The 21,935-nt window shown below is 44.2% G+C and overlaps 1 protein-coding gene across 8 annotated transcripts in view; it reads right to left on the bottom strand.

The window, feature by feature from the left end:
- The window catches only part of pcdh19 (protocadherin 19), a 54,505-nt gene that overhangs the window by 18,570 nt on the left and 14,000 nt on the right, over window positions 1-21,935 (bottom strand). For 4 of the 8 annotated variants that reach the window (XM_034597942.1, XM_034597940.1, XM_034597936.1 and 1 more), the window contains exons 3-4: window positions 5,918-5,976; window positions 4,014-4,198 (exon numbers count right to left, since the gene is read on the bottom strand). In XM_034597942.1, the coding sequence (XP_034453833.1) occupies window positions 4,014-4,198; window positions 5,918-5,976 (244 nt within the window). The remainder of the gene's footprint in view (window positions 1-4,013; window positions 4,199-5,917; window positions 5,977-21,935) is intronic. The other 4 variants (XM_034597941.1, XM_034597943.1, XM_034597939.1 and 1 more) reach the window with 1 other exon arrangement.

Here is a 21,935-nt window from a genome sequence, read left to right as displayed (position 1 = left end):
CTACGGAGCCAAAGCTAGCATGTCGCACATTTCAACCAAATCCCCCTAACTTCACAGACATGCCTATAAAGATAAAGGAGAAATCATTTTATACAGCTCTTCTTCTCAGTTCATAGTCATGGGCGATATCATCCCTTTTTATTCTTATGGTGGCTACAGTGTGAGGGTGCCATTACATGTTAAAGATGGGCCTTTATAGATCTTAAGAGATTTAATGTAATTTGTTCTTCAGATACATCCCTAATCTAATCCACTGGGTGAGGATATTTCAGGTCAGGCTTTCAAAAAGAGCACACACGGCTCTTTACATTCTTGGAGGGGATTCAACAAAGAGGCATTCGCTCAGATTTAACTCTGAAATCTCTTCACGAGCACTTCGCTGAAAGTTACCTTGGTCGTGGCTGGTGCAGGAATAATGAATAGCGTTGTTGAAACCGCATCAGTCAAGGGGAAAAGAAAGCATAAGCGTAGTGGACGACAGCCAAATAACAAAGTCCTGTACTGACACAGAGAGGACGACGGCGGGTGAGTTAGCAGCTGAATCCCGCCACCTGAATGGATTCCCACATGAAAGCACACAATGATGACGTGGACGTGGGGTCTTTGTGTGGAGGTAGCGACTCGTCTCCAGGGCAAACAACACTGGTACGTGGCACTGGGAACTGTAAACATTTACACTGTAAAAGCCTGAGAGCTTAAACCTCCCTCCTTCCCCCTTCCAGCTTCCTTTTGTTCTCAGCACTTATCAACACAACCGGACAGAACAATAATGACACACACACACACATACTCCGCTGGTGTGTGCCGTCGTCCTTTGGCAATTGCAGTCTCTCAACTTGTTTTCAGCCTTCGCTGGCAGGAGAGACGCACTATACAACAGAGTTAGTCCCAGAAGACATCTAAGCAACGGGGTGTTGAGTGAACAAGCCTATTTGTTTTCTGACAATCGCCTCCATTCACTCACAAGTAGCGGATAGTGTCCATTTTCGCCAATTAAGACAGATGAGCTCAAAGTAAAAACCACACCGTCGCATGACCGCAACCGCTGCGGTTCTCATATTTTACAAACCTAAACTGTTCTATTTCTGCCGCTGCACTCGAGTCAGCTTCCACAGAGGGAAATGAAGAGGAGGCTACTGTTCTCTTGAGGAGACACAGAGCGAAAATCTGACGATGTAAAAATCCTCCTACGGCAGGAGAGACGGACTCAGCTGCGCCTGGTGCTGAATCTGCCCGTCTCTGCCGGCCCACCATGCCTTTTAACCATGTAATTAGACCGTTGAGACGGTAATAGAGGGGCGATTTCATTTGCTATGTCATTACATTTCTGCCCGTGTAAGGATCTTTGGTCAATTCATTTAATAATTATAAACTCTCATTACTCTCTGGTGTGACCACTGCTGATGACTGACTTTCAAAACAAAGGGAGGAAAGGTTCGACTGAAGCCATTTTGTGAAGTCTTGAGTGAGGAGAGAGCGGCCGGCCAAAAGTGAGTGTGTAGCTGACCCCGATATGAAAAATAGAAGAAGAGAAAGGGAAAGCCAATAACAAACTGTCTAATTGTAATTCCGAACAGATACTTTGTTATCATCTTCTCGTTCTGGTCAAAACAATGGGCAGCGCTGTGTAATAGCCTCTTGCTGTGTTTACCAGCAGTGTGGAGCCGCATTACACATTCAGGAGGCATGCATCCATTTTGCTGAAACAGATACAATCATTGGTGGTGTTAATGAAAAAAAGGGCTGCCTGAGAGAGCTCTCCCCACTTGTAATATTCTCCGTGTACATCATTTCTAATTGTCTCCAATAATGAGATCTCACTACTAGACGACCTGTCAGCGTGCATCTTCTTTTTGTAAGAGGAACTTTTGCAGGTTGTGAAGTAATTACAGCTGGCAACCGATAGTCAGCAAATTCACTTTTCATTACTGTCTGATGCCACCGAGGGAAAACACCCATTGCAACCTGATTCTAATGGTCCCCATACTCCAGGGTCCTATATAAATATATATATAGCTGCTTTCAGACGTGCACTGGACTCCAGATATTCTCCTGAAAGGGTTATGTGTGAGAACGCAAAGGTCACAGTCAGTTCCTCACACAAGGGTTTTCCTGCCATGTGAGAATACAGGGGGATCGTGTGCAGAGAATTCACCGTAAGTGAGTGGGCAACACGCGACAGACACAAAACTGAAGGAAGAATACAAATGTCTCAGGATGAAAAGAGAAACCATACACAAAGAAGATGCCATTAAAGGCCAGACACCGGTGTTGATGTGCTGTTAACAAACACACTGCAGCGGAATCTATATGTAAAGTCCACGCTCTATCTAGATGCCACCGCTCGCCTGAATCCATGGAGATTATCCTGGTAGTGTGTCTGACCCAGAGACACCTGCTGCGTTCTTTATATGTAAAAGGAAAACTAGCTCATGTGATATCTGTATTTCTCTGAAAGGTATAGCCCAGTAAATAGAGATTTGTTCGTGTTTCGATACCAATACGTATATTGGGGAGAAAGAAATGTACCAATACAATTTGTTCTCATGCGTACAATGTAAACATAAATAAGGTTGTGATATCTGCAATACGCATGCTTGGGAAAGTCTCGTATCGGCCAATTGTTATCGGCCATGCAGGCTGAATGCATGACTCCACCTGAAAAGTGCACGTTGCCTAATATTATTACTTCTCGGTCCAACAACATCAACAGCAAAACTGCTCCAAGTGAAGCATTTGGTCAGTTAAATACAACCGAGACCAGGACGAGGCCAACACGTGACTATTACTGCTTCTTCAACCGCACCCACACACTTCACAGCCCACTGATAAAAATAGATAGATAAATAATTTAGGAAAAAAAAAAATCACATAATCTTCATTCCTTTATGCATTTTTATAAAGTAGGGTTTCTTTTTCGTTATCTCCCGCTCATTAAAATGGATTCTCTATACGAGCTGAGGAGGAAGAAAGCAGTGAGTGAGTGAGGGAGCAGACTGGCTCACTAGGGCAGTGCTAGTAGAAAAGGAAGGAAGCAGAATTGTGTGGCTGTGAACTGAGGGAAGAAAAACTAAATTTGGCACAAGTTCCCAAACTGGAGCACAAAAAAAAAAAAAACGTATAGTTCAGACACAGCGAGTCGGATCTGTACGTGCTGTCCTCGAGAGTGCGCTTTAAAAATAAAATGTCCGGTGTTTCCTGCTCACCCAGATTAAAATGAATGCGAGTCATCCTTTAAAAAAAAAAAAAAGCGCCTGCAATTTTCACACACGCTGACTCTCGTGCTCGGCTGAGCCGCTGCACCTGTGCATGCGGTGTTTCCTTTGAGCTGAGTAAATACCCTCAGGTGCATATAGTAACATCCTGCTCTGCTCCAGACAGCTTTATCCTGCGTTCTCCGCTCTCCCTCTTACTGACCCACTGTCTCCCTCAGTCTGAGTGGCAGTAGTTAAGAATGAACATGACCCTTACACTGACTTCTGCCAACCGACTGGATGTCTTTTTAAACGGTGAGTCAGAAATGAAACATCAACATTAATTCCCTGCTAAATGATCCCTCTGAATAATGGATGAGGCTACGTGGAATATGTAGATTTCCACCTTCTACCTTTGTGAGCCTAATTGCTGCCATTCAAGCACATCTGATGTCAGGCCCGGCTTCAGGAGCTGACATGGCTACTATCAGTCAATAATATTGCCTGAGCCTGTATCAAAGGGTAGCCTTTGCTGTCAGAGATCCCTCACATTTGCTGCTCTAGCAGGACATCAAAGATGAAAAAAAAAACTGTGTTGTTATCCATACTTGCACTTCTGAAGACGGCAATGGGCATAATGCACCTTAAAAGATGCTCTGGAGGCATGAAAACAGACTCAAGTGCACACAAAAGTACACATTGGTCTTATCTGGAAATTGGCAAAAACATACTCCAAAGGATGTTGCAAAACTCTAAACCCCCGCAGTGCACGCACAAAAACACACACACACATTCACACTCAGGTACGGAGTTTCTTACCTTGGTCTGGCAGCTGGCAAACGTTGGGGGGGACAGTCATGTTCAGCACGTCATTGACAGCGGTGTCGACATAGTGTCCTCTCTGGACATCGTGTTCACTGTCGGTCTGGTCGCTCTCCTCATGACCGCTGTCCTTCAGACTGTTCCCCTCCAGGTCCTTGAATGTCGACGTGCTACATGGGGGCCAGCAGGGAGGAGAGGGAAATGTTGATTAACTGTCATGTCACCTTCTCTCACATGCTCTCCTCCGTCCTCTTGTCTCTGATGGTTTGTGACGAGCTGTCCGTCTTTACGTCTGTCCCCTTTTTACGTCCTTCCTCTGAATTCTGTGCCCTTTTACGCGAGTCAGTTCCATGAATTCCAAACAGATGAATGGTAATTTCTTTTAGGATAAATCTTTGCAAAACGTGTGGTGCTTTGCAAAGATCAAAAAGCCCCACTCCAGCCTCGCTTGAAGTAACCATGAAATAAGAGGAAGGTTTAAATCTGTTGAGAGGCTCTTTTCTTTGGATTACATGGAGTTTTTTTTTTTTTTTACCTTCACAGATACTAGCACAGCAGTTACAGCCCGTTTCAGACAGGGACATTTTGGATGGATGCTCTGACTTCAAGGACATCGGACTGAACAAACAGGAGGCACTCACTCACTAGAATCAAACAAATACTGCAGTAATCAGGAATTCCTGGAAGGAAGATGGATGTAGGAAACGCTGGGAGCATACAAACTGAGCATCTGTCTTGTTTGGGGCTCACAGTCAATAAAGAGGGTGGGGTGGCGTGGTGCACAATCAACAGCTGCACAGTAACAGCATGATTTCCCTTCATTTGATTTCTATCCCACTGGAACAAATTCTACTTTACAAACAACACTAAATAGGGGTGAATATATGAGCATGTGTTCTTGCATGAGGAAAAATATATGAATGAGTTTCGTGAGAGGGGAGAGAGGGAGGTTAGAGAAGAATAGGCGGTAAACAAATGTGTGCAAACAAAAAGAAAGGTTGAGGAGGAGGAGAGGGACAGGACAAGGAGGCTGCATTCCCCAGCCCCAGCCTCACATTCCCCAGCCTGGGAGAGAGGAGTGCAGTGGAGGTAATGCTGGCTCTCTGATGTTATCACTGTAATTGCACCTGTCCCAGACCATAGGCTTACTGGCTCCTGAGGGGATTTCTTTGTAGTGTGCTGCGGAGGCCCACACTTGAATGCTCTTTGTTTACATTAATGCAAGGGAATCTTTTGGGTGGGAAATTGCCATAATGGCTTTTCAAAAGACCGGGATGGCCTCAAACAAAAGGAAGGCAGGAATGTTCCGTGGCTGCGGGTAAAATGGGAGAATTGTAGTTTTTGAAGACAGCCTGGTTACAAAAACCTCCACGGCTGCAGGGTATTATTGTATGACCCCCTATCCCGACCCCCCAATCCTGCATTCCTGCAAACCTATCTAATATCTTTGTCCAGGTGGACTGAATAACAATGCACAATGGAGATGTTTATTCTTCACTACTCACCCAAGGAAGAGAAAGGACATAATGTCTCGGCAAACAGTGGAGAAATCCCTTGAATTGAATTGAATCATTAAGTGCATGAGCCACATGTGTTGCCAATGAGGAGTGCAATAAGGTTATCTGTAAACGGGAGAATCGCTGCTCGCAGATTCCACCGCTCTATGTAATCTCATAATCTGAAAGTATGAGTTTGTGGCTCTTTTCAACAAGTGTCTCCTAAACGTATTGTGCAGAATAATATTTATCCCAAAATCGTATCCTCCCCATTGCAATTACACTGAATGAAAAAACATGCGGGAAGACATTTAGCTGCAACCGTAGCTGTGCACTCATTAGATAAAGCAATTACAGATAACAATGGTAACGAGGTGCTGGTAACAATTCCTAATCAAGACATACCTTTTAATGAGGTGGGCTCTGCTGTTCACGTAACTGGCGTCAATGGAATAATTCTCCGTCTGTAAGAGAGCGATGCAGGGGGCGGGGGGGGGCAGGGGGGGTAAATGGGTGGCATGGGGGTGGGAGGGTTGTGGTTGAGGGATGATGGGGTGCAACAGAGAGAGAGGTACTTTTAATAATGGAAGCAACCAAAATAATGTTTCCAGTAATTGGCTTTCAGTAGAAATGTTATTTTACACAAAGGCCCCGGTGAGCAGCCTCGGATTTTATACGGCTGTATCCTATTCTCTCTCAAAGCACACACACAGAGAGGCTGACTGGGAGCTAAGAGCTGTGGAGAGTGCTGCAGTGAGCGCAGCCTCTCTTCTCCTCTTCAGCCGCCCCGCTCTACACCCCTTTGCTCCCCCCCCACCCCACCTCAGCCCACCATCTTTAAAATGTCGTCATTAGGGAGGACAGACTATCTTGCAGACAGAGGGAGAAGAAAAGTTTTCCTTTTTTCTTCTCTGAACTCTTCACTTTGACCATGTTTGAGAAGACATTAATGTAGAAATATTAAATAAATAACTGCAAGAGAAGTAGATGAAATTAAGAGTGTACCGGGGGAATCTTAACTCCGCAATTGCAGATGAAAAGGCTTTTCGGAATATGCATACGATAGATCTCTGACCCACATTAGAGAACACAGTTCAAAGGCATCCTACATTCGTTTTTTTTAAAACATTTATTTAGCGGGGGGGATGCCTGATGAGTAACAGCACGCGGACAGAGGAGGCAGTGTACACTGAGCAGGTCGCCGCTCCTGCATCTGCCAAGCATCAACTCACACTAGGTAAGAAGTCAGAGGGCCAAAGGGTATCAGAGCCTCTCAAAGGACTTTCCCAGTCCTGTGAAAAGACAGGATACGACCCTTTCCACAAAGTTTGATAAGATGCAGGTGTTTTCGGCAGAAAGAAAGCAGAGCCTTCACTTTAAATTCCACGGTGCAGATAGTGAATCCTGATAACGGCCGCGAGTCGCTGGTTTACTCTCCGAGGGAAGTCTACAGTACAGATATCGAAACAATGTTGGAAAAGTCACCCCCGAGATAAGAAAGGTTAATGTAGGCACAAAAGAGAGCAGTGGCTGATTAACAAGTGGGCTCCATATTCAAGGGAGCAGTGGTCCTGCACAGCACCGTCATACAAACAGAGTTGGAATAAAACTCACTGTGCGACTGTGCGCTCACTGTCCTTATTGGACTTTAACTGGGTTGAATATTTTGAACTTTTTCAGCATAGCCACAAAGCCAAAGAGTTTAAGCAGTGTGGATGCAGCTGCAGTAGAAATGTCAAACATTAGTCCCAGTCGTCTTGGATCGCTGCTGAAATAAATACATACATAAATAAATAAAAATCATGCTGGCAGATTACAGCTGCCAGTGTCTGGTGTTTACCTTTGGCAAATAGCTCCCCTGACCTGTTTGCAGTCTATGAAAAATGTAAAAGCTTGTTAATGCTACTAAATGCATGTCCTTGTTTGTCTGGATTCTTGGTATTGATGCCATTATCTCTTGGCTCCTCAGACAACATATATGCTGTGCAGCATTATTATCTGACTGAGGCTGACGCCGTTCTTGTCTCCTCTGTTGCAGGGAACTTTGTGTCTGTCAGAGGTGCAGTTATCTTTCAATAGTCTGCAAAGTGGACATAAGCTGTTGTTCTCCATCTCACCTCATTTACTCTTAATTATTTTTTTGCAGGACGATTATGTAATGATATGCAACAATGCAAGGCTAGGCCTCTGATTGGGGTTTTGCTGAATTATGATGCAATGTCTTTGTGCCGAAGGTTAGCATCATTCCATCTCCTTTTTTATCATTTACCCCTAATTAAACTTTCACTCATTACTACAGAGAAGATAATTTATAAAAAAGGATTTAATTAACATTTTATTATTAGCCCTTAATTTGGAGCACATGTTTGTTCTCTTGTATTACCCCTGACTCCTTTTGTTCCTGTTCAGCTTGACTCCATTAAATATCAAAGGTAAAGGCAGTGGCAACACTCTGAAACTCAGTTTAATCATGAATTAAAAATATGGAATTTATTATTTAGATATTAATATAGAACATATATTATTTCATTCATATTTTATATTCCTTATTTCAGAAAGAAGTTTCTGATTTTATGAAATAATCTATTTTGTATCTATCTATCTGTCTGCCCGCCCACCTGCCATCTATCTATATATCTGCTTGCATGAATAGTGCATCATGTACTGTAAGTGCATATACTACATGTTCCACCTGTGCTCCACTTTGGTTCCAGAGAACATGAATTAAACTGCCTCATCTTCTACAGTGGCTGCGCATCCGGTGAGAGCCTAATGAAAATGCAAGGCATGAATAACAAGGGGAAAACTTCATTTAAAAGACAAGATAGAACATTCCTTGTGAATGTCACTCTGGCTGCAGCCTGTAATTGGTTTGGATGGCAGATTCTGTGTGAGCACGGCCAGAAAAGGACGGCAATATGACCCTGCTTTCAAGCTGTTCCAGTCCTGAAATGGAACTGTACTTTCCATAATGCAATTCTCTCTCAGGATTTTTACATGGACAAGTGTGTAGCCGGTTCAGCCAAAGGAGACTAATATTCCACCATTCAGTGTTTTTGCATCCCCGTCTCTTCCCCTCCAGCTCATATTCAACACGGCAGCTTTTCATTGATCCAAGGATTCAGTGGAGATAACCACATTTGGTAGATTCAGGAATTGTCAGTGGGATAAAACAAATACTCCAACACTTGAGGGCATAACCCTTAGGCACCGATTATTCAGTCAACACTGCCTATTCTGTTGAAGAATGGGATGCATTAGCCCATGCAGGCTTCCTGTAAAGAAATGTAATGTCTGCCCCCACATTTCTGATTGACCTCAAATTGGAGGACATGTCAATATATCTTGCGGGAGGTCAAGTTTCAGGCAAGATGATGAGGACTGCTTAACTACAGCGAAGATGCCACAAATGGCTACTTAATCAGGTTGGACAATGTGTTGTTGTGATCTGAGTGGCCCCAGTTTGGCGGCCAGCGCAACTCTATCCCCATAATTATTGTTCCGTTTCATCTGGGGGACTGGAGGGAGGAATGCAGTCCCTGGTGCCGCCTGGTGACTGATAGGTAGTGTCAAGATGAGTGGGGAGGGAAGTGGAAAGAGAGTGGCGAGAGAGAGGGTGAAGATGGGAGGAAATGGGTGAGACTTGACCTGCGGGAGACTTGCGGTCCAGCTGCTGCAGCCCAGTAGCTTTCCCCTTTTCACCCTGTGCTTCTTTCTCTTCAGTAAAACCTGAGGCACGGGGACGACGGGCTCGCCTCTCTGCCACTGAGAGGAAAAGCAATCTCCTCGCCTAGTTGCTGCCGTAAGATTTGATTTGCCTTCCTCCCAGCGTGACAATTGGTTCTGTAGTCTGGATGCAAGTGTATTCATTGTGTGGGGGCATGGGGAGCAGCAGAGAGAAGAGGAGGGGGGTGGGGGAGTGAAGACACCAGTTGTTACACCAGTAAACACCCGACAAGTTCAGCAGATGTCACACAGATAGGAGAGAAAGAGAGAGAAAAAAATGTCATACAGCTGCCCTACTGTATGCATCATCGAGGCTGACAAAGCACAGTACATTTTAAAAAGGATGCAAGTTAGGGAAATATGGACAGTTGCATTCACATGCACTAATAACATGCTATTTAGCAAAAGGATGCAAAAGTTGATCTGTTTAAACAGACATAAAAACCAAAATGACGCTTGAACATAAATGCGTTACATCAACTCTATTTACTGAATATGAGCTGAATTGCTCAGAAATAAGATGCATTCATGCAGGGGTGGGGCGGGATGCACAAGACTGCATCTAAAATCATCATGAAAACTCGATTACACAAGTGAGTGTTTCATGTCTGTCATGGATGCAGCTCTTTAAAGTCATCAATTTAACTGACAGAAAACATCCATCCGTGATTGTTGTGGACACAAAATGCTCTTACTGCCACAGTTAAAATGCACGGTTTGAACATACAGAACAACAGACGAGACAGAATCAATTAAACTGTCGGATCGAATTTTGCTGCCTGGTTGTGTGTTTGTGCAGTCGGAGGTTGTGCCTCAGTTTATTGTTAAGCAGCTTCCTCATGGACTCCCCTCGGTCCCGGAAGGAAATGTTACACATAATGTGCCTTGTTATTGATATCCCATTGCTAAAAGGGAGGGGTGGGAGGAAAGAGATCCAGAGGGTTTACAGGACAAATCAACTGCAATTTAAAAAAAAAATGAAAAGGGAAGGTATGGTTGTGAAAGAATAGAGATGTTTTTTTTTTTTTTAAACAGATGAAGGATGAAAATGGCTGTTAATACATTCACATATCCGAAACTTCCATGTGATTTTGCAGTGAGGATGCAGAGGAGTATATGAGTGTGTGTGTGTGTGTGTGTGTGTGTGTGAAGCGGCGACTTTCTCATCCTATCCACTGTGTCTATGAAAAGAAATGCTTCACTCTGAGCCTCTTGCACATTTACATTCTTGCACACACAGACTATCTCTTTCTGCTTCCCTACAAAGGCACTGCTCCAACAATCCCTACTTGCACGGCTGTGCTGGCTGTGCTGGCGCCCGACCACCACGCCTCTGGGTCGACACCCAGCAGCTCACATTCAGTCTGTATGACACCCATGACGAAGACATAGACCACCAAAGCGCACCCTCCGAGTGGGTTTATATTCTGTTCACCGTGTGAGGAAGAATAAAACTACTCTTCGGCCCCTGAGCTGCCATAACCCTCCACCACCTCCACTTCTCTGCCCTCTACTTCAGCGACCATCATCACCAGCTTCTTCCCGATTATCGAATTTCCTATAGATCCTCTGCCATCTGCTAGATTATAGATTTCCCTCTTCCTTTAGAGAGGGCACGGCCCCTAAGGGAGGATCAGTGGTAAAACGGGTGAAAGAGGGCCTGAGGCACAGCCATGGTTGTGGATGAGATTACATTTTCTATTTCTGCCTGCTAAAGGGGGCCCGCCGTGATGAATACACAGACTTGTTACCATTTAATATCAACTGGCTCCCCTGCAAACTCAAATTATACACAATCAATTGTGACAGAGGGGTACATGTGTGACAAATAACCTGCCACATTCTCTGCATCATTTCACTTCATCACCCATCAATTCAACCCAAACCCAGTAGCCCATCTGGAAATCAATCATGTTATGAAAGTGAGTGATTCTGTGGAGAGAAGGCTTTTAAAAGCTTCCACGCGCCGCTGCAGTTCCTGTGTTTCTGTAGTCTTTGTGGCCGGACAAGAAAAATAAACCGGGTGAATTAAGAGCTATTATGAGGTCACTAGTGTCCTTGTGTTGAGTATTGTTTTAACAAATTAAGTAACAGCTTCTCTGAAAGACAATGAAGCAGATACGTAAACAACACACCACTTCCTGCTTGCATTTCCGCCTCCTTTTTCTTCCCTTCCTGTGTGAAATCGAACAAATACTTGTCCACTTGACCCAAAACAATCACCCCCTGCTCTTAGAGGAGCTGAGGAAAACAGACAACGTACTACAGCCAAAGATCGCTCCACCTGAAAACTGCAGATCATGCAGCTGTCTTTTATTCTGAAACAGAGACAATCGTCCAGACAAGTCTCCATGTCACTCAGGCCGACAGGCTCCACAGAAGTCCAGTTAGTAGATATGTGATTAATTATACATACATTGATAGAAACAACATTCATTATTCATGAGCTACTCAACGTCAAAGCTATTTCCCTCCCTTTCAGCATGATGAAAAGATTTTAAATAATAGACCCCCTCTGCAGACGCCTGCATTCCAGCGGAGTCGGCTGATGCTAAAGAGGCTTAAGTCAGAGCTGTTGTCTAACCAGGGAATCACTGCTCAGGCCCAACATGTTTCAAACTGTCGCTGGTTGTGGGGCTTCCTGGCCTGGTGTTTTTGTTTTGTCTTTGTCTTTAGAGACACGGCTGGTGCTTTTAATCCTTTCAGACGGAGTTATAGTGTCCACCCGGGATGAATAAGGTCTCCCGCGTCACCCGGCCCATTAGGGCTGGGTAGGGTTTCGTTTAACACCTGTTCAGCGTCCGGGCCTGTGTGTGTTTTCAGACTGATTCTATCTGCAAGTCAAAAAGAAAACCTGAGAACCTCGGTGAGATTAGGATTCGTGGTTTTACATAGTAAAAAAGGGGGGAGGGAGGAAAGAGGCTTCACTGCGTTCGCTGTTTCCTTAAAGAAATCGGCTTAGTTTTCTTAAAGCCTGTGGAGCCCAATCAAACCGAATAGCAGGAACTTCCCCTTTAGGCGAGTCTTGAGGGATTTTCTTTAATTTGGATGTCAGACCGAAAAGTTTTCACTCTCCTATCATCCAAAAATCCGTTAATGTGTGTGTGGCGCCACAAGAGAGAGGTACATGGGACTCTTTTATTTTTTGACAGACAAGAAAACATTGTGGGTAACATCTAATCCAGGAAGATTTGGTGGTTTCGAGGGGCCTCTGGGAATAAGCATTACAAACAAGCAATGTTTGAGCAGCCATTTAATTTTTCTAAGAGAATTACTAGATAGCATTTCCCCTCTTTGCTCGTGCCCTATATTAGCCCGTGTTGAGAGGGAAGAGGGGCACGCTAAATTAGCGCACATGGAATTCCCAAAGGTTTCTCCCACCTCCCCTGGGCTGTGCCTTAAAAATAAACATTCAGAAACACTGCAGATTATGTAAACACATTTCCCCCTTAAACGCTTGCATGAGAGCAGTGACTGAATAAACAGCATTACTTTTTGAAATCAGTAAACTTAAAAAAACTGTTTTTGATTAACCCAGTGACTTGGACGGCAGGAACGAGAGACGTGCGAGTCTGTGAGGAGGAGAGCTGATTTGCTTGCACTCTACAACATGGTGGAGCACGGCTCGGTACATTTTCTCTTAGCAGCTTAAAGGTGGCTGCCAGTCACGTCTGTGCAGCTGTAGTCTCTCTGTCTCCCTCACTTTCTCCCTCCCTCGTGCTTTTTCTCTCACAGACTGTGACAAGGCATCTTTCCAGACATTTTAGCTGGATGGAGATTTGCAGCAGTTCATTACAGACTGGGAGACTCTGTGAGCGGATGCAGTCACTCGGAGATGGATTGAGTGGGTCTGTTTATTGACATGCCTTAATCTGACACTGGGTAAAGGGAATGAGTCACCGCCTCCAGACACACTACCACATCACAGCCACTCCAGCAAATAGGGAGGCAGCACCCAGATACAAGTGGAACTTCATCAGCGCTCATTAATCCAACTACCCCAGGCCACTCGCTCAAACAAACCATGTTTACTCGGTGTGTTGGCTGGATGGAGGGGTGATGGAGCTTTTCAAAGGGCATGTGTGCAGGTGCTCAGATCCGCAACACACACACACAAATGTGCATACCCTTGCCACACACACACACACACACACACACACACACACACACACGTACAAACATGTTCTTGAGACTCCAGCTCATCAAAAATCCACCCGCCCGTCTTACCCACATCGCCCTGAACACAATATCTGTGTAAACCAGCTGCTAAAACTCAGTTGATACACTTTGTCTGGCAAAACAGAGCCGGTGTTCCGAACAGGGGTGAACGATCGGGCTCGGTGCCAGGGTGCGTATCAGGGGAGTGGGCCTTTTATTAAACAGATGGGTATACGAGATCTTTTAGTTTCACGTCACAGGACCGCTACTCTTATCAGTGATCAGGCTATGGGGTTACCGTTTTGATCCAGTTTACCAGTGGTCTTTCCAGGCAGCTGTCAGTGCTGGGATTGACAGCAGCGTATTAGCTGTTTGCACATCACCACCGCATCTGTAAATCCAGCTTGTTAACAGGACTGTGACAGGCTGCCATTAGGGCACGGGCAGAGCAAAACAACATCTGACGCTACTCTTTGTTTCCCATTACTGTGCTCTTTAGCACAGTGTCTCTGAGATGTGAAAATATGCGTCGCTTTTACTGTACATTTTTTAAATCTACTCCTCAGCAAAGACAAGGAAAACGTATAAAATGTATTAACAAGTTACAAACAAGCAATAGGGACTAAAGACTGTGTGAGTCAGAAACGGAATAACGACACAAATTTACAGTGAAGCGCACGTGTTCATGCACACACACACACACACACACACACACACACACACACACACACACACACACACACACACACACACACACACACACACACACACACACACACACACGTACAGTGGCAGTAGGGCAGAAAGTCGGAGAGGGGCCGGCTGTCGTCTCCATCAGGCACTGGGAGTCTAGCAGCTTGGGAGCGGAGCCAGTGGAGAGGAGGCCAGATGCAGCGGGCTTGACCCACTCATTCGTAAGGGGAGGGGGGGGCTTCAGCGGCTGAAACACACAGGGATTAGCCACACTGCCTTCATTTAATTTAATTTGTATTAGGGCCATCTTTGGGGGCAAACATCGTTTTTCACCGCGGGGGGATATACAGGGTCATGGAAAACAGCAACAGACGGAGGGACTCTGAGTCCTTCCCCCCGCAGTGGATCCACAGGGGAAGGCATGGCGCTGTATTCTCAGACCTCAGGTACACACACGTACACACACGTACACACACCCTCCAGCACAGATCTCCCCCTAATTACGTCTATATTATGAAGTCCAATCTATCCGATTGAAACGCATCTTAGTCCCTGCATCCACCTTTCCACAGCTTGATTTCTTGAAGTGAAGACCTTCAATCCTTTTGTTCTGCCACCATAAACAACATACAACTTAATTTTCTGTGCTTATCGGAGCTCTGCTATGTGCACTTGTTGTGTCTGTGATTGTTTGTGTAGATGTGTGTTGCACACTAAGCTCTTATCTACAAGAACATATCTTAGGGCTGGATGTTTATCTGCACTGATGCAGATTGGAGGAGTTCTCTTTGTCTCAGTGCAGTGGTACATAATATTATTTCTCTTTTGTTTTTTCAGCGTTCATTTCTCCTGAGCTGATATAGTTTGATATCCTATGGTGGAGAAATCCTTTTAGTTACCCCCAGGCATCTAATGTGCTTTTAGTTGTAATCTGGGAATTTAATAAATGAAAAGGAGAAGAAAAAGCTGTACACAATCAAATACAACCCTTTGTATTCTGTGGAACATGACTTACACTATTAAGCGGAGGAGGAAAACAACTGCAGTGAGTGAGTACCCAACATGCCTGCTCACAATTTACAATAGCTCTGTGGAAAAAATATGGCTGCAATCAGCCATCGAGTCGGCTGTAGCCAAGGCCTGTGGTCATATAAAAGCCTCCGTTCTGTTGTGTGCAGGTGACATACGAAAGAAAGCTAATGTACCGTGCTCCGGGAAAAGTTGTTTTATTATATACACATATCCCAAGAAAAAAAATGTGCGAGCAGCAAAAGCGCTGCTTTGTCTCTGCTAGACAGAGACGACTGTTCTGCTGGAGCCTGTTCAAGACTATCAGCTGCTCGCAGTCTTTTTTTTTCTCCTCTCCTCTCTCCCTCAGCCCCTATCAAAAGATGTTACTGTGTAAAATGTCAAAGAAAAAAGAGGCAAGAGAAGTAATCTCCGTCTCCTTTTTGATCGCAAGTGGAATAATTGGAAACCTCTTAGGCTCATTACATGAGTTGCCCGCCAGCCAAAAGACAGCTCCAACTGCCCCTCTTCATTCATGTCGGAGCTTTGAAAAATATTGCTTCCTCTAGTAACAACTCTTTATGAGATGCAATGACTAGAGGTCCTGGTACCTACATTAACGGGTAATCCCACAATGCCTTTGAAAATATATCTTTCAACTACCACTGTCAAACATCAATTCAGCGCAATGGGAAGGGAAACAGCAACAATCTGGCTCTGTAATAACGTCATTATGCATATTGCAGGGCACTTCTCACCCTTGCTCTTTTTTGACAATGCTGTTCCTCTCAATTACATTAGGCATTGCATGCATGCAGCAAGTTAATTTGGATCCCTATTACTAATAGCCTGCTGCTCATTGTTATAACAACTATGCATGTAATTATTGTGACTCTAATTACTCTTACTGTATTACTCAAATTGCCCTTATTCTGGGTTTAGATCACCCGCACTGATGGTAGCCAAGACATGTCTATGAAGAATGGCACCAATGTCCCTTCAGATAAATCCCGCATAATTAGCTGTGTGCCTTACAGGGCCTGTGTGATGGTAATAATTAGAGCTACTGTAGCAAAGGTCATGCAAAACAATTTAGCGAGGATGCAGGCTGCATGGGTAATGGGGATAATGGGGGAGGGACAAGAGGAGGGGAGAGCTGGGATGAACATTGAGTCTCCTCTCCTCTCCCATCTCTCAGAGGCAGAAGGCAGACGGTTGTCGCTTTGCCTCCTCACTTCAACCGATGCTCTCTCAATAATAGAAATTGAAAAAACAATTTTAATAGCAAGCCGACTTGTAGCGAGCAGAGTATGAATATATCCACGGATCGGATTGGAGGACAGTGCTACCGGGTGGATCTGTGAACCGGCATCAGCAGAAATCTATTCCCTGCTTTTGAGGTGTGATCGTCGCCCAAATCACCGGCTCTTTCACATGTTCATTAGCTCGAGTTCAATGTGCTTACTCTTGCCCGTAGTTATCGTTATTAATTGTGTGTTTGTGCATGAGAGAGATACAGAGAGAGGGACATTGAGTGCTGCTCCACCCAAGTGCACAGGTTAATGAGCTGAGTCAAAAATGTTGACAACAAGGTAAACAAGTAGTCACACCGAGGTCCTTCTATTTCTGCAACTCCTCCCCCCCCACGAGGCTCGGCTCTCTCTGTAACTCCCAGGCTGCTCCTGAGCCGAGACCTAGAGGTCCACAGCCTGAATCCACCAGGAATTCACCAGCTCCCTCACCTCGCCACTATCACACCCCGGTGAGATAAGCAACAGCCTCATGCTCAAATATAGCATCTCAAACAACACTTATGCTTATGTGTGCTCGATTGGTGCCTATTCCCTCTTGCAACACTGACACCCCACCCCAACCAGCTCCTAACAACACTTCATTAGCAGCGACTGATACAAACAGCCTAAAACTGGTAGGATAAACCTTTTCTATAAACCATGTCATATAATTATTTATTTTTTTATTATAGAATTTTATAAATTTTCTTGCCCTTTGGCAGCTCATAGTTTAGAGACTTTGTCCGTAAAGCGTAGACGGAATACTTTCCAACTTTCACTTTTAAGAACATAAGATTGGAACCACTTATGTCAGAGCAAGGAAGAAATGAGACGGTTACCTTAGCAGCTAGCCTCGCTCTAGCTAAAGGTTAAATAAGTCCAATGCAACCTACATACCAGCAGCTGATAAGTAATCAACAAGTTATGTACAAAATCAGGTTTATAAATTGTGGTTTATGTCAGAGCCTATTTCCTTGGGTAGTAGGGATAAGAGAAGATTTCAATGCCCTTATATTTATGTACAAACAATTGTTCTACTTGCTCGTGCAATCATCCTGTGCCACTGCAATTTACTTTATAACCTTTCAATATATACCACTTTGGTGAAAGGTGTATATAATGTACATTCCCCAGCTTTTATTATTACATTTTTTATTTTTATTCTCTTGTCTACCTCATTCTGAGCTGACTCTTGCTGTAACAACTGAATTGTCCTGGTGTAGGGATCAATAGTTATATCTTATCTTATATTATCTTGCCTTACCTCTGCCAATGAGGTTAAGTTTTCTTCCTTGTCTATTTTTTTTTTTGATTTGTTTGAAAGATAACGAAAAAAAATGCTCCAGCATCAGGCATGTTTAGAGAACTGATATTTATGAGTCTGTGCAATTTGGTGCAGATCCAAATAACACTCTGGATCTAGTGAATTTAAATGTGGTTTCATAAGGGGACTTTTGGGAGGTAGTAGACTAATTAAAAAAATAATAATTGGGAAAACTTAGAAAAACCTGAGGTGATAATTAGTAAAGAACCCCTGGCACTAGAAACTTGAATGGCTGCAATCAGTTAAAATATCAGTTTTTTTTTTTAAAAGGCCTGAAACAAGCACTGCATCAGGATGTGATGTTGGACGTCTGATTCAGCTGCTTCGTTCAGTCAGATTTAACTTAATAGTGAAATTCACTGGGGTGGGAGCAGAGGCATATGCTAAGATCCATATTCCTGTGAGGATTTAAAAAACGTAAATTGTGATTATCATTGATCTCAGTCGTCAGATGCCCTAATCTCTATGACTCACATCCACACCGGCCACATTGGGCGACGATGAACTGTCCTCCCCCACATCTGAAGTCCCAAACAAGTGTTGAGGGAAGCAGTGATAAGCAGGTCCTTATCCTTTTAAAGACACTCCCGTAATCCAACAGCGGTGGGAGGAGGGAGGGGGCTTCAGCTTTCAGGGACTTAGTCTGGATTATAGCTAGTCCTCCAAATTAAACCAAAAGTCAGCTTTCTGCAGTTGCTCATGCAAGCTGGCGACTGGCTTGTTACCAGCACTGCTAACAAGGCAAGCGATGGAGGTCTATAATTAGAAAAATGCTCTCACTCACAGGCCACAAGGCAAACAAATGCAATTTACACATTAGCACAACACGGCTTGTTCCCACCTAAACTGCATATTTTCTGTTCTTCTCTGTCACCTCCCAGCTCACCTCCTCTGAATACACTCGAAATGTTTTCCATGCTGTGTCTCTGACTTTTGCTGCCAACTAGCTTAGCCACAGACAAGCTTCTGAGCCAGGGCAAGGCTGCTCTGTCCCCACTGATGCTGCTTCCCACAGCAAAACAAGGCCAAATCTGGGGCTTAGAGGCTAAAATGATCATTACTGGGTCGTGAACAAATGAAAAGTCAGAACACCACTCCCATGACTGTCCTCCCCCCCATCACTCTTGGTATTTCATCTGCCATCCTATCACACACACACACATGCAAAACAGGGGCAGCCACAATTTAACATTTAGGATGGACGACATTTTGTTCTGACAATAAAAAAAACCAAAAGGCAAAGCTGAAACCAGATTCTCTTTTGTTCTCTGGAAAATATAATTTAATCAAGGAAAATATCAGTTTCTGTAACTTTAATTTTAAGAATATTGTCGGCAGTTTGGGAAATACACGTATTTACTTTTTTTTGTTGAGAGTAATAAGAAAAGATTGATGTATTGAGTATAAAGCTGGATCCAAGATATGATTTGTTTAGCAACATCTGGAGGAAGCCTGGTGTGGTTCTGTCCAAATGTAAAAACATAACAAAATAAAATTAAAATCTGCATTCCCTCTTGCAACATGTTTCATTGAGTGAGTAATTAAGTTACTCACTGTTCTCTGCCAAGACATCCTCAAATGAACACATCACAGTTATGTTACCCTCGCAAAGGAATCAAATAACCACTTTTTCAAATATAATAAAATATTTCTGCACAGGTTAGACTGTTTCCACTCGTAGTTTAAAACAGTTTTAGATCACGTTGGGACGCTAACGGTTTCCCCTTGCTCTTGTTAAGTACTAAACATCACAGGGCAAAAAAAATCTCATCTAACACTCCTTAGGAAAGCAACTAGGTTAATTTCCCAAATGTCACATTTTCGCCTTGTTTTTTTTTATGACTTTTATTGATAGTTTACAGAAAAAGCTTCGACAGAAGTTTTTGAACTCAGCAGTGCATTCTTGTTCCCAGGTGTGAGCATACATGTCGATGTATTAGCAGTCCTTACAACCTGCTTTGACGTTACAATACCCAAACTAGATAAGGCCACATAAAGCAGCTCCACAGTGACCTTCCCCAGCGGAGCACTCAACCCCTGTTATTAGAGCACAAAGATTATGAGCTGTCTTCGACATGCGGCCTTCCTCACTCAACAGCCCCACACAAGACTGGACTGGGAACAGCGCTCAAACAGAGGACAGGTACAGAAGAGTAATTTTGAACTAAGGGGGGGGTTACAGGAGAAAGTGCTGCACTTGGAGCAGTCTGACAGAGGCCAAGTGCTTTTCATTCATTAAGTTGGCCGCCTGAGCTGTGGTATGTCAAACAGTGGACGTGAGGGGAAAGTCAAAACTGATGTCCCATTGTGCGGCGCAGCCAGACACCGACTGAACCCTGAATATTGTTTTCTGATGCCATGAGAGAGCACAAAGAGGCAGGTGGAGCCGTTATCAATTCCCTTAACATGGAAATCATAACAATTATCATTAGTAGTATTTTTATTCCTCCACACTCAGCGCAGAGTAGATGTCTTATCTGTCTCCTGGAACACATTCTTGTGTTTCCAACATGACCTGGTATCACTCCAGCAAAGAGATGGTTTCCCGCCTCTCTGGAAAGCAGATATGGACGTAAATAATATGCCTGGGACCTTTCTGAAAAGCCCTAATCCCAGCAAAACAAACCTGAGCGTAACAGGGCCACCTGAATTGCTTTCAGGAAAACTAGATAATCAAAATGCAAAACAGCCTTTGATAGAAAAATGAGCCGACTTCTAACAGCAAATCCTCTTCACCTAACATCAGCAAATTCTCTTTCCCGAACTTTTATTTGCATGCAGTGTTTGGGTTTTTAATGTAATCACAGAGCACACGGTGCTCCGTCAATGAGCTATTCTGATTTATGTCAGCCTGAATCAGGCTGAATGCTCGGAGCTTTACAGACATCATGAATGAGAAAAGGAGCCACACACTGAACACATTAGGGGTCCCACCATCTCCGCAGACAGGGGGACAATGGGTAGGGGAGCAGAGATAAAGGAGGGTGAAAGCAGGGGTGAAAGAGTGGTTGACGCTGATCGGCCAGTGAAAAACTGGGGGAACGGGGGAAAAGAAAGGAAGAGGCCCAAGACGATGGCCACATAGGGCAGAGGGAACGTGAGGGCTCTGAGAGGCCTACACTCGGTCATAGCCCATTAGGCTGGCTGGGTGAAAATGCTACAGCTCATTACATGCTCTGCCTCTGTTCTGTGGATGAACAATGCACAATTACGCTACCCTGCTGCTCCTCTAGCCCGACTGCTGCATGCCTCTGAGGCGGCCGATATTGCTGCTATAGTGGCTCGCCTGCCAACAGCCTCTGCGCTCATCAAACATCCCATACACGGGCTTCCTAATGCAAATCCAGGTTTATGTCTTAGAAACAAAAGCACTGTATGAATTTGCTGAAATGAAAGGAGGGGAGGAACAGGCAAAGGCTTCGGCACCGCCAGAGCAAACAAAACCGAGGTATAATGCAGCATTTGTGTGTGTAATACAATGACGTTTGCTCCCTTTTGTCAGCTCTGCCGTCCTTAGATTCTTCTTCTCCACAGTTTTAAAGACGAAGACGCAAAAAAAAAAAAAAATGGGAGAATTCTTTTGTTTCCAGCTCAATTAAGTTTCACTTGATGTTACAATTACTGTTAAGCCAGGTACGGTGCTAACCTACAGGTCCAAATATAACCACAATTAAAACAGAGAAGTGTAAGCAGATGACACTGAGAGGGCCGTGACAATATCTGCAATGCAGTGACTAACTAAGCTCAGGATTCATCTATCCCCCCCCCGCAAATTGGTTCACTTCAAGTCTTCCTCTTCCTCCACTCCACAATTATGCATGCAGGAGTTGACATTTAATCTGATGGGGGAAATGCTAACTAACATCCTCCTGCTTCTGGTTTGCTTTAGACAAAAAAACAGGACACTTGGAAAGGTCATTCTTCCCTGGTGTCAGAGCCGGCTGCTTGGAAAAGTTTCCCATGCACAGAGAGTATTGTTATGTTCCACTGAGTCCCTCCCCCCCCCACTTCCCTGTCACTCAAAAACCACAGCATCAGCACTCGGGAGTAAAGCCCTGGGAACTCTCTTAACAATGTGGCAACATGTCTACTAACCCAACTAAATTAGCCAGTGAAAATACCAAAAACATGTTGAAGCTGACATCCACGGATTTTAATTAATACTTTTTCCTTTCTCTGCACATTGGGATGAAATTCGTTTTTGGCTCCTTCAAATCATCGC

This window comes from Hippoglossus hippoglossus, chromosome 10 (genome assembly GCF_009819705.1).
Source record: "Hippoglossus hippoglossus isolate fHipHip1 chromosome 10, fHipHip1.pri, whole genome shotgun sequence".
Lineage (NCBI taxonomy): Eukaryota > Metazoa > Chordata > Actinopteri > Pleuronectiformes > Pleuronectidae > Hippoglossus > Hippoglossus hippoglossus.
This window is presented reverse-complemented; position numbering and strand designations above follow the sequence as displayed.